At 55.0% G+C, this 11,855-nt stretch overlaps 1 protein-coding gene across 1 annotated transcript in view; it reads left to right on the top strand.

The window, feature by feature from the left end:
• Positions 1–10,748, top strand: part of SLC43A2 (solute carrier family 43 member 2) — a 32,569-nt gene extending 21,821 nt beyond the window's left edge. Inside the window, exons 3-6 of the mRNA XM_026449637.1 lie at positions 2,006–2,138; positions 6,476–6,549; positions 8,075–8,198; positions 9,358–10,748. Coding sequence (XP_026305422.1) covers positions 2,006–2,138; positions 6,476–6,549; positions 8,075–8,198; positions 9,358–9,519 — 493 coding nt within the window. The 3' untranslated portion in view covers positions 9,520–10,748. The remainder of the gene's footprint in view (positions 1–2,005; positions 2,139–6,475; positions 6,550–8,074; positions 8,199–9,357) is intronic.
• The last annotated feature ends 1,107 nt before the right edge of the window (positions 10,749–11,855 follow it).

The following is an 11,855-nucleotide window of genomic DNA, read 5'->3' as shown; positions in this document are numbered from 1 at the left end:
CCCGCCACCTCGCCCGGCTAGTTTTTTGTATTTTTAGTAGAGACGGGGTTTCACCGTGTTAGCCAGGATGGTCTCGATCTCCTGACCTCGTGATCCGCCCGTCTCGGCCTCCCAAAGTGCTGGGATTACAGGCTTGAGCCACCGCGCCCGGCCGACTACACCATCTTAAAGCCTCCTAAAGTGCTGGGATTACAGGCCTGAGGCACTGCACCCGGCTTAGATGGTGACTTTCATTCATTCCATTCAATCGAGCAGCCCAGCAGTCCTTTGTTCTCTGCCTGCAAGGTTTATCCCAGTCAGCTTGAGTAGTAAGTTGCTGTAACCATATTTTGTGTTAATAGAGTTGTTCATGATTTTGAAGATTAAACAAGGTACTGGAGTCCTACTTTATGTAAGGGTTGGGTTCCAAGATCAGAGGATGAGTTAAACGCTGTTTTCTTTTCTTTTTTTTTTTTTTTGAGACGGAGTCTCACTCTGTTGCCCAGGCTGTAGTGCAGTGGCCGGATCTTGGCTCACTGTAAGCTCCGCCTCCCAGGTTCATGCCATTTTCCTGCCTCATCCTCCTGCATAGCTGGGACTACAGGCACCCGCTACCACGCCAGGCTAATTTTTTTTTTAAATATATATTTTTAGTAGAGACGGGGTTTCACTGTGTTAGCCAGGATGCTCTCGATCTCCTGACCTTGTGATCTGCCCGCCTCAGCCTCCCAAAGTGCTGGCATTCCAGGTGTGAGCCACCGCACCCGGCCAAATGCTGTTTTCTATGGCTCTCTATATAATATATAATATAATATAATATATTATATTATTAATATAATCAGCTACAGTTTATTGCATGAGACCCTCTGCTGAGCACTCCATGCACAGTATCTGAGTGAAGCCTCCCAACACCACGGCGAAGGGGGGACCAGTGTTATACTTATTTCACAGATGAAGGAGCTGAGACTGGGAGTTGCAGTAGTTTGCCTGGGGCCGCACAGTTAGGACGTGGTAGGCCTGGGGCTCCCTGCACACCTGTGAGCACCTGGGGTCTGTTCTTGGATCATCCAGGGTGTCTGCGTGGGTGTGAGGCTGGGATCGGCAATCATTCATCTACAAGAGATAATTACAGAGGGTGCTTGGCCGGGCGCAGTGGCTCATGCCTGTAATCCCAGCACTTTAGGAGGCCGAGGCAGGCAGATCACAAGGTCAGGAGATCGAGACCATCCTGACTAACATGGTGAAATCCCATCTCTACTAAAAATGCAAAAATTAGCTGGGCGTGGTGGCGGGCGCCTGTAATCCCAGCTACTCGGGAGGCTAACGCAGGAGAATTGCTTGAACCTGGGAGGCAGAGGTTCCAGTAAGCTGAGATCGCGCCACTGTACTCCAGCCTGGGTGACGGAGCGAGACTCCATCTCAAAAAAAAAAAAAAACAAAGGACAAAACAAAACAAAACAACAACAAAAAAACGGAGAGTGCAAAAAAAAAAAAAAAAAAAAAAAAAACCGGAGAGTGCTTTGCTATCTAGGTCAGGTCCTGCAACCAGGAGGTTATTTGTGTCCACTCCGGTTCCATCTGCTGCCTGCTCGCTTCCCCTTTACCCTCTCCTGTCCCCACAAGGGGAAATCCATTCACTCCCCTATTTGGCTTATATCTGGCTTATTATCAGCGTCCTGCAAGATGTGGGAGAATTTGAAGCCAATGGTGAAGTGGGGCTTTGCCATGTGCCAGCTCAGGCACACGCTGCTACTTCTCTCTGCGTCATCTTAGCCTTCACAGAGCACTGCAGTGTCTGGATGGCCGTCTTCTCGCACCCCCTCTGAGATTCACACTCAGCGCTCCATGGAGAAGGGCCGGGGGAGTGTCCATGGTGCTGGTCCAGCCCTGACACAGTCCCTAAAATGTGCCTGGTGGCTTCTGAGTCTTGAGCCAGTTCACGTGCTGTCTCTTGAAACCTGACTTCTCAGAAGCACCCGGCTTCCTCCGGGGAGGCCTCTCACCCCTGCACGTTCTGTCTCCACAGAGGCGAGAAGAAAAAGAAGAAGCGGGACCGGCAGATCCAGAAGATCACCAATGCCATGCGGGCCTTCGCCTTCACCAACCTGCTGCTTGTGGGCTTTGGGGTGACCTGCCTCATTCCCAACCTGCCTCTCCAGGTGGGTGTGGGGAGTAAGAGAGGCCGGTGGGACGTGAGGCAGTAAGAAGGGACATGTAAAGGCTCCAAAGTGTGTAATGTTTCATGGAAGCCGTCAACAAAGCGCGTGGTGACTTTCTTTTTTTTTTTTTTTGAGACAGAGTCAAACTCTGTCGCCCAGGCTGGAGAGCAGTGGTGCGGTCTCGGCTCACTGTAACCTCCGCCTCTTGGCTTCAAGCGATTCTCCTGCCTCAGCCTCCTGAGTAGCTGGGATTACAGGTGTGCACCACCACATCCAGCTAATTTTTGTATTTTCAGTGGAGACGGGGTGTTGCTGTGTTGGCCAGGCTAGTCTCGAACTCCTGACCTCAGGTGATCCACCCGCCTCGGTCTCCCAAAATTCTGAGATTACAGGTGTGGGGCACCACCCGGCTCAGATGGTGACTTTCATTCATTCCATTCAACCGAGCAGCCCAGCAGCCCTTTGTCCTCTGCGGAGGGCCCATTCCCTGCCAGACTCTGTGCTTGCTGCTGGGGTGAGCTGGACACCTGGATTATCTTCTGCAAAGGGGACTCCTCCCCAGGAAGGCATGTCGATCTTAGTTTTGGGGTCATCTTTTTTTTTTTTTTTTTTTTTGAGACGGAGTCTCACTCTGTCGCCCAGGCTGGAGTGCAGTGGCTGGATCTCGGCTCACTGCAAGCTCCGCCTCCCGGGTTCACACCATTCTCCTGCCTCAGCCTCCCGAGGAGCTGGGACTACAGGCTCCCGCCACCTCGCCTGGCTAGTTTTTTGTATTTTTTAGTAGAGATGGGGTTTCACCGTGTTAGCCAGGATGGTCTCGATCTCCTGACCTCGTGATCCACCCGTCTCGGCCTCCCAAAGTGCTGGGATTACAGGCTTGAGCCACCGCGCCCGGCCTGGGGTCATCTTTCTTAACCATGGATACCACCATCATGCCATTTCCTGGAAGTGTGTGGGGTCACAGTATGGTTACTTGTTTTGCATCAGCTCAAACAGCTGGAATGTGACATCCAAAGAGGTCTGGCCAATCTGTGGTGTTGGTGGGAACATCTGCTCCCCTGTCACCAGAGTCTCACGGGGTTTCTACACTGAACAGAGTGGAGGAAGACCTTGTGGTGGCTTCGTATCTGGATTCAAAAGCTTCATTCCAGGCAGGGTGCGGTGGCTCATGCCTGTAATCCCAGCACTTTGGTAGGCAGAGGCAGGTGGATTGCCTGAGCTCAGGAGTTTGAGACCAGCCTGGGCAACTTGGTGAAACCCCGTCTCTACAAAAAATACAAAAATTAGCCGGGCGTGGTGGCGCGCTCCTGTAATCCCAGCAACTTGGGAGGCTGAGGCAGAAGAATCACTTGAACCCGGGAGGCGGAGGTTGCAGTGAGCTGAGATCGCGCCATTGCCCTCCAGCCTGGATGACAGAGCGAGACTGTCTCAAAAAAAAAAAAAAAAGAAAGAAAGGCCGGGCGTAGTGGCTCAAGCCTGTAATCCCAGCACTTTGGGAGGCCGAGACAGGCGGATCACAAGGTCAGGAGATCGAGACCATCCTGGCTAACACGGTGAAACCCCATCTCTACTAAAAATTATAAAAACTAGCCAGGCGAGATGACGGGCGCCTGTAGTCCCAGCTCCTCGTGAGGCTGAGGCAGGAGAATGGTGTGAACCCAGGAGGCAGAACTTGCAGTGAGCAGAGATTGCACCACTGCGCTCCAGCCTGGGCGACCGAGTGAGACTCTGTCTCAAAAAAAAAAAAAAAATCTGAATGTCTTTGCCAAACTTTTGAGGCTTCTGAAACCTGATTTTTGACAGAGATTTTGAGTAAGGTGGACCTTGTCACCTGCCTGGCTCCACCCATTGGTCTGTGAAAATGGTCCAGCAGTAGGTTTTGGCCAAATCCCTAAATATACAAATGGTGGAGGGACACAAGGGATGCTTTTGCTTCCAGAGAGGTGTAACCTGAGTCCAGATGGTATCTTGGGTCAAGTCCAGGAGGGAAGTAAGAGTCCCTCCCTTTTTACAGGTGGCCTCGAGGCACTCTGAACACCCAGGTGTGCCATGGGAACCTTTGTGTGTGCGTGCTGACACTGGGTGTGCAGAGCGCAGTGGGCCGTGGAACATTCGTGCCGGCCCCGGGGGCTGCTGCATCCCTCCGGCCCCTCCCTGGCCTCCTGGGCTGCTTTCTCTGCAAGACTGGCAGACCTTTGCCCTAACCACCTTGTCCAATCAAGGGGCGGTGCTCAGTGGGGACAGTCACCTGTTTGTTTTATGTAGTTCTTGCTGAAAGAAAAGTTGTAAAAAGGCAACAAGGCATTTGAGGTGGAGAGGCCTGCACAGCGTCTGTGTGTGCGTGTGTGTGCGTGCTCCCACACTGGGCACAGCCCTCTTTCAACACGGCAGAGAGCAGTCCCTGCCCCTCCACCGCCCCCATTCCTGGGAACAGGTCCTGGCTGCTGAGCGGGATGGCAGGGCTGTGTACAGAAGACAAGGCAACCACAGGGACCTGGTGGCCGAGAGGACGGCTCTTGTGCCGGACAGGGATCGTTAAAAAGTGCCTCTCAGAGCTTGCAAAGCCTGCCAGCAGCAGCCTTCCTGGGCAGGGACCCTCCCACAGACAGCGACAGAACTTTACTAGGGACCAGCCTGGACAATATGGCGACACCCTGTCTCTACTAAAAATAAAAATTAGCCAGGTGTTGGGACGTGCACCTGTAGTCCCAGCTACTCAGGAGGCTGAGGTGGGAGAATCTCGGCTCACTCACTGCACCCCGGGAAGTTGAGGCTGCAGTGAACTGAGATTGCATCAGTGCACTCCAGACTCCAGTCTGGGTAACTGGAGTGAGACCTTGTCTCAAAAAAAAAAAAAAAAAATTAGCCGGGCGTGTTGGTGGGCGCCTGTAATCCCAGCTACTCGGGAGGCTGAGGCAGGAGAATCGTTTGAACCCAGGAGATGGAGGTTGCAATGAGCCAAGATCACACCACTGTACTCCAGCCTGGGGTATAGAGTGAGACTCTATCTCAAAACAAAACCAAATGGTCTGGAACTCCCGGGCTCAAGCGATCCTCCCAGGTCTCCCAAAGTATGGGGATTATAGGCATGAGCCATCGCACCAGGGCAAGAAGTGATGAGTTTTCAGAGTTTTGAATATTTGTTACCTTTATTTTAATATAATTTATTTAGTCATAAATTTGTGTAATTTAATTTTTTTTTTTTTTTTTGGTTTGTTTGTTTTGAGACAGAGTCTATCTCTGTTGTCCAGGCTGGAGTGCAGTGGCGTGATCTCAGCTCACCACAACTTCCACCTCCTGGGTTCAAGCGATTCTCCTGCCTCAGCCTCCCGAGTAGCTGGGATTACAGGTGTCCACCACCACACCCGGCTAATTTTTGTATTTTTAGTAGAGAGGGGGTTTCACCGTGTTGGCCAGGCTGATCTCGAACTCCTGACCTCAAATGATCCACCCGTCTCGGCCTCCTAAAGTGCTGGGATTACAGGTGTGAGCCACTGCTCTTGGCTTATAATGTAATTTTTATTATTTTTTATTATTATTTGTTTTTTGAGACAGAGTCTCGCTCTGTCACCCAGGCTGGAGTGCAATGCCGTGATCTCAGCTCACTGCAACCTCCACGTCTTGGTTCAAGCGATTCTCCTGCCTCAACTTCCCAAGTAGCTGAGATTACAGGTGCCTGCCACCACGCCTAGCTAATTTTTTGTGGTTTTAGTAGAGACAGTGTTTCGCCATGTTGGCCAGGCTGGTTTCGAACTCCTGACTTCAGGTGATCCACCTCCTTGGCCTTCCAAAGTGCTGGGATTACAGGCGTGAGCCACCTTGCCCAGCCTATAATTTAATTTTTAATAATGACTGTGTTAGGCCAGGCGCAGTGTCCCAGCACTTTGGGAGGCTGAGGCAGGCGGATCACAAGGTCATGAGTTTGAGACCAGCTGGGCCAACATGGTGAAACCCTGTCTCTACTTAAAAACTACAAAAATTAGCCGGACGTGGTGGCGTGGGCCTGTCATCCCAGCTACTCGGGAGGCTGAGGCAGGAGAATCGCTTGAAACTGGGAGGCAGAGCTTGCGGTGAGCCGAGATCACATCACCGCACTTCAGCCTGGGTGACAGAGCAAGACTTCTTCTCAAAACAAAACAAAACAAACAAAAAACGACTGTGTCAACGACTGGCTTTTGCAAAATTTCTGGAAATTCACGATTGGTTCTGGAGGAGGGGTTGATCTAACTCTAAGCTGACACTGCCCCTGGGGTGAGGGCCCCCAGGAATTGGAGGGTGGGGGCTGAGGTGAGTGTCCCTTAAGGCCTTCTGCTCACAGCCTCCTTTCCCTCCCCCAGATCCTCTCCTTCATCCTGCATACAATCGTGCGAGGCTTCATCCACTCCGCTGTCGGGGGCCTGTACGCCGCCGTGTAAGTCCTGGAAGCTGCAGGTGGCCTGGTGGACGAGGGTGTGGGAATGGCCGGGGGAGGTTGCTGGTGGGACTGAGACTCTGAGGCAGGGTCAGCCTTTCCCAGAAGGGGTCATCTTCCTGCATCAGGGGACAGGTAACCAGGGTTTCTGCTGGGTGTGTCAGGGAAAGGCCATGTCTTGTGGGAAGCGGGTCAGTGGGCAGACAGTTGGGTGCCCACAAGCCTTGGCATTCAACACGAAGTCAGTTCCCCCAGCCATGGTCAGGCACCTGTGCAGCTCGTTATGGCCTCAGGGGCCACTACAGCCGAGTCCTGGGGCTGGCCCTGGCTGCTCACTGGGAAGGACGGGTAGGTTCTGGCTGCCTGAAACTAAATGCTGAAGTTCAAATGGCCCTCATCACGGGCAGCAACAGGGGTCATTGAGTCCAGAATGCACCAGATGGGCTCCATCCAGAGCCTCAGTGCGCCCAGTTCTGGCCATAGCTTTCTCCAGCCCTGGTTAAAATGAAACCTGTATCTTTTTCCAAGAAGCCCTAGAAACATAAGGAACCACAGTGGTTCCTCCTTTTCTGGTTCAGGCCTTGACCCCAAAACTGAAACTCAAACACCACCAGCTCACAGTCTCTGACGTGGGTCCAGTTCACTCCTTGCTGGGACTCCTTTCCCACCTCTGCACCAGCAGAGCCTGACGTGTGCTAAGATTTAGCCCGGAACTCTCTCCCAATTCCTGTAACAGCCCCTGGGGCCATCCCAGCTCCGCTTGCCCTCCGCCTGCCCCTCCCCAGGCCTGGAGGAAGCTGTGGCTGCCCTGGCAGGGTCTGAGGGAGGGGGCAGGATCTGTGGTGCTGAGTTTCCGTGATTACTCAATGCTCCTCTGGACGAGGGCACTGAGGAGCCAAGCCCAGCCTCCACGCTCCTCTCTGGGCCTGTTTCCCAAACCGCAGGTCCCTGCTGGCACCACGCTTTCCACTCAGCTCAGCCAGGCACCCAGAGGCCCCAGGCACAGCTGAGTGGGGTGGGCCCTCCCCAGAGTCTGGGGCCTGGGGCTGGTCCCAAAGAGAAACACGGCAGAACTGCCCAGCAGGGCTGGGTGCGGTGGCTCGTGCCTGTAATCCCAGCACTTTGAGAGGCCAAGGCAGGCAGATCACGAGGTCAGGAGTTCGAGACTAGCCTGGCCAACATAGTGAAACCCTGTCTCTACTAAAAATACAAAAAATTAGCCGGGTGTCGTGGCGGGCGCCTGTAGTCCTAGCTACTAGGGAGGCCGAGGCAGGAAAATTGTTTGAACCAGGGAGGCGGAGCTTGCAGTGAGCCGAGATCACACCACTGCCCTCCAGCCTCGGCATCAGTGCAAGACTCCATCTCGAAAAAAAAAAAAAAAAAAAAAACTGTCCAGCAGGAAGGAATCAAGGGCTGGCACCCCACCCTTCTCTGGCACCAACGGTGCAGCCCGGGGTCACCAGACACCTGGGGCCAAGCAGAGCCCAGGAGGGAGGATGGCTGTGAGCTGTCGCTTGCCCGGCAGGTACCCCTCCACCCAGTTCGGCAGCCTCACAGGACTGCAGTCTCTGATCAGCGCGCTCTTCGCCCTCCTGCAGCAGCCGCTGTTCCTGGCCATGATGGGTCCCCTCCAGGGAGACCCTCTGTGGGTAAGAGGGGTCAGGGGATGGTGGGTCATGGGTACCTGCCCCCTTCTGCTAACTGCAAGCTGCAAGGTACCAGTTGGGGGGCTTCTGGGCCCTGAGGACAGGCGATTTGGGAGTGTTGGTTAGGACCGGTTAAGAGTCCCAGGCCGGGCGCGGTGGCTCAAGCCTGTAATCCCAGCACTTTGGGAGGCCGAGACGGGCGGATCACGAGGTCAGGAGATCGAGACCATCCTGGCTAACCCGGTGAAACCCCGTCTCTACTAAAAAATACAAAAAACTAGCCGGGCGAGGTGGCGGGAGCCTGTAGTCCCAGCTGCTCGGGAGGCTGAGGCAGGAGAATGGCGTAAACCCGGGAGGCGGAGCTTGCAGCGAGCTGAGATCCGGCCACTGCACTCCAGCCCGGGCGACAGAGCGAGACTCCGTCTCAAAAAAAAAAAAAAAAAAAAGAGTCCCTTTGTGAATGGCGGCTGGGCAGGAGAAGGAATGTGTCCTCTCTGGACCTGACTGGGGGGTAAACAGAACAGAGTTCCTGGGCCGGGCGCGGTGGTTCACGCCTGTCATCCCAGCACTTAGAGAGGCCGAGGCGGGAGGATCATTTGAGGTCAGGAGTTCAAGACCAGCCCGGCCAACATGGTGAAACCAGGTCTCTACTAAAAATACAAAAATTAGCCAGGTGTAGTGGCAGGTGCCTGTAGTCCCAGCTACTCGAGAGGCTAAGACAGGAGAATCACTTGAACCCAGGAGGCGGAGATTGCAGTGAGCCGAGATTGCGCCACCGCACTCCAGCCTGGATGACAACAGAGCGAGACTTCATCTCGAAAAAACAAACAAAAAAACCAACCAAAAAAACAGAGTTCCTGTCCCTGCCCCACCCCTGCGAGGGCCAGGATTCCTCACCAGGTACCAGGAACTTGTTCCAAGCCCGAAGGTTCAGATCAGCCCGTGTTCCCTGGGGGCCTAGGCCCCGAGGATGGCCACGTGGCCTGTGAAGAGCTGGGCATTGGGACGCTGGAATACGGAATGACCCTGGGACCTCGTGGGCCTTCCCGTTTCGTTCCCGCTCCACCCCGTGACCTCCCCTTTCCCAAACCCGGAGGAGGGTGGGTCTGCAGCCTCAGCCCACCGCCACGCCCTGTGATGCACGGCCTCCCTGCCTCCCCAGGTGAATGTGGGGCTGCTCGTCCTCAGCCTGCTGGGCTTCTGCCTCCCGCTCTACCTGATCTGCTACCGGCGCCAGCTGGAGCGGCAGCTGCAGCAGAGGCAGGAGGACGACAAACTGTTCCTCAAGATCAACGGCTCGTCCAACCAGGAGGCCTTCGTGTAGCGGCTGCCGCCTCGGAACTGCGGTCTCCTGCCTGTGCTTCAGTGACTGACCCCTGTCCTGCCCCTCCAGAGTACCCCCCGCACCCCCAGGACCCTCGCCATCTCCGTGCTGGAGTTCACGCTCCCTCCCGGGGCCCTGCCTCGGAGCTCTGTGGTGGAAGGACGGGAGAGGGCCTGGGACATGCGAGTGTTTTGATGCCGAACGCAGGGACTGCCCTGACTTTGCTCTGCCGCCTCCTCCAGGGACCCAGGGCCTGGGGTCTCTGTGGTGCCTGCAGGAGGAGCCAGGAACACCCGGCAGGCAGGCGTTCTCCCGCCAGTGTCTGGATTCTGCCTCGTGCCAAAGCAGAGGGGGCTGCCATCCACTGCCTGCCACCTGCCCCTCGGCTGCATGCCCACGGCCACACCTGCCTGAGGACAAAGGCTTGCACTGTCTCGCCCGCGCCTGGCCCCTCACCCCCTCCCTGGCCAGTCTGAGGCTGCCTGAGGAAGGAAGGACCCGCTTCCTGTTGTTGGTGCTAACTCCTTTGTAATTCCAGCCCTCTGTCGCCTGTGCAGGGCCCGTCCACCCCTTGAGGCCGGTGGAGAAGCCCCACCTGGCTTACACCCTGGAGAGGGTTTAGTGGGCTGGGTGGACAAGGGTCGCCAGTGGCTCCTTGCCTCCTCCCACAGGGCTTACGCCGGGGACATGTTTCCACTGCCACCCTCGTTCCTGTCTGCCACCTGAAGGCAATTTGAGGACCGCCGCCAGGGCACCCCCTACATACACACAGCTGCTTTTGTGGGGGTGGACGCAAGGCTGTGGCCAGCAGACACGGAGGTGCAGGTCAGGGTGGGGACGTGGGTGGGTCCAAGGGGTGTATGGGGTCGGGGTGGGCTCTAGGAGTTAGCCCTCATGCCCACTGACCAGGCAGGAGCCGCCAGGCCTGCAGGCTGGGCCAGCGCCCAGGAGCCATCCTGGCGCGGGGCCAGGAGCTTGTCCAAGGCCACAGGCCCACAGCACCCCCTGCTGGCAGGCTGCGCAGGGACTCTGGAGCTGATGCCGGGGGAGGCCTGTCCGCCTGGCCCACCAACCCGCCCACCTTGACCGCCCCCAGAAGTGTGTCTTGAGACCTCCTGGGCGTGCTTAGAGGGGTGAGTTGATGTTTGGATTTTTAGTTATTTTTCTCTTCAGTTTTATCAGACTTCTTTTTTATAAAGCAATAAATCCATTTTCCTCCTGGTAAGGGATGCCCCTTCTAGCATATCAGTTAATAGCTGCATGTGCCTATTTTGAGCTTGAGAAGAAAAGGCAGGACAAGATTCTCTGCCACCGACCAGCTCCAGCCGTGCCCAGCTGCTCTTCGTCTCTCTGGGGGACTGCTGACTCGGGAGGGACAGTGGGCCAGGAAAAGACCTTACTCCCCCACCCCCAAACAAACCGGGCTTGTGCAGACACCTGAGAAGTGTGAGCCACCCTCCTCTACCGATTTTCCCAGCCAAACAGGCGAATCCTGGTCGCTTTCCATCCCTACGCCCTTCCACAACCCTGAAGATTCCCGCTGTGTTCAGGACATAGGGGGAGCCCAGGAGAGCTGCAGGCTCAGAGCAGTTCAGGATGTGGGCAGTGGGGAGGGGGATGAAAGAAGGAGAGGAAAGGGCAGGTCCAGGCCACATTCAATCTCCTCATTAACAGCTTGGGTGCCTGGAACACACATCTCCTAGGCTTTAGTTCACTCAAATACTTAAAAAAAGGCTGGGCGCGATGGCTCACGCCTATAATCCCAGCACTTTGGGAGGCCGAGGCGGGTAGATCACCTGAGGTCAGGAATTCGAGACCATCCTTACCAACATGGATAAACCCCGTCTCTGCTAAAAATACAAAATTAATCAGGCGTGGTGGTGTGCGTCTGTAATCCCAGCTGCTCGAGAGGCTGAGGCAGGAGAATCGCTTGAACCCGGGAGACGGAGGTTGCGGTGAGTTGAGATCACACCATTGCACTCCAACCTGGGCAACAGAGCGAGACACTCTGTCTCAAAAAAAAAACAAGAGAACTAGATCAACATGTCCACTCCTGAGAACATTTGTTTTGTGATATTAGTGGTTATTCTAGTTTTCTTTTTCTTTTTTCTTTTTTCTTTTTTTTTTTTTTGAGACGGAGTCTCGCTCTGTTGCCCAGGCTGGAGTGCAGTGGCGCAATCTCTGCTCACTGCAAGCTCCGCCTCCTGGGTTCAAGCAATTCTCTTGCCTCAGCATCGCAAGTAGCTGGGACTACAGGTGTGAGACACCATGCCCAGCTAATTTTTTTTGTTTTTTTTGAGATGGAGTCTCACTCTGTCACCCAGGCTGGAGTACAG

The sequence above is a fragment of the Piliocolobus tephrosceles genome, chromosome 16, assembly GCF_002776525.5.
Source record: "Piliocolobus tephrosceles isolate RC106 chromosome 16, ASM277652v3, whole genome shotgun sequence".
In the NCBI taxonomy this organism is placed as follows: domain Eukaryota; kingdom Metazoa; phylum Chordata; class Mammalia; order Primates; family Cercopithecidae; genus Piliocolobus; species Piliocolobus tephrosceles.
The sequence above is the reverse complement of the archived record's forward strand: the minus strand, read 5'-3'. Positions and strand labels throughout refer to the sequence as shown.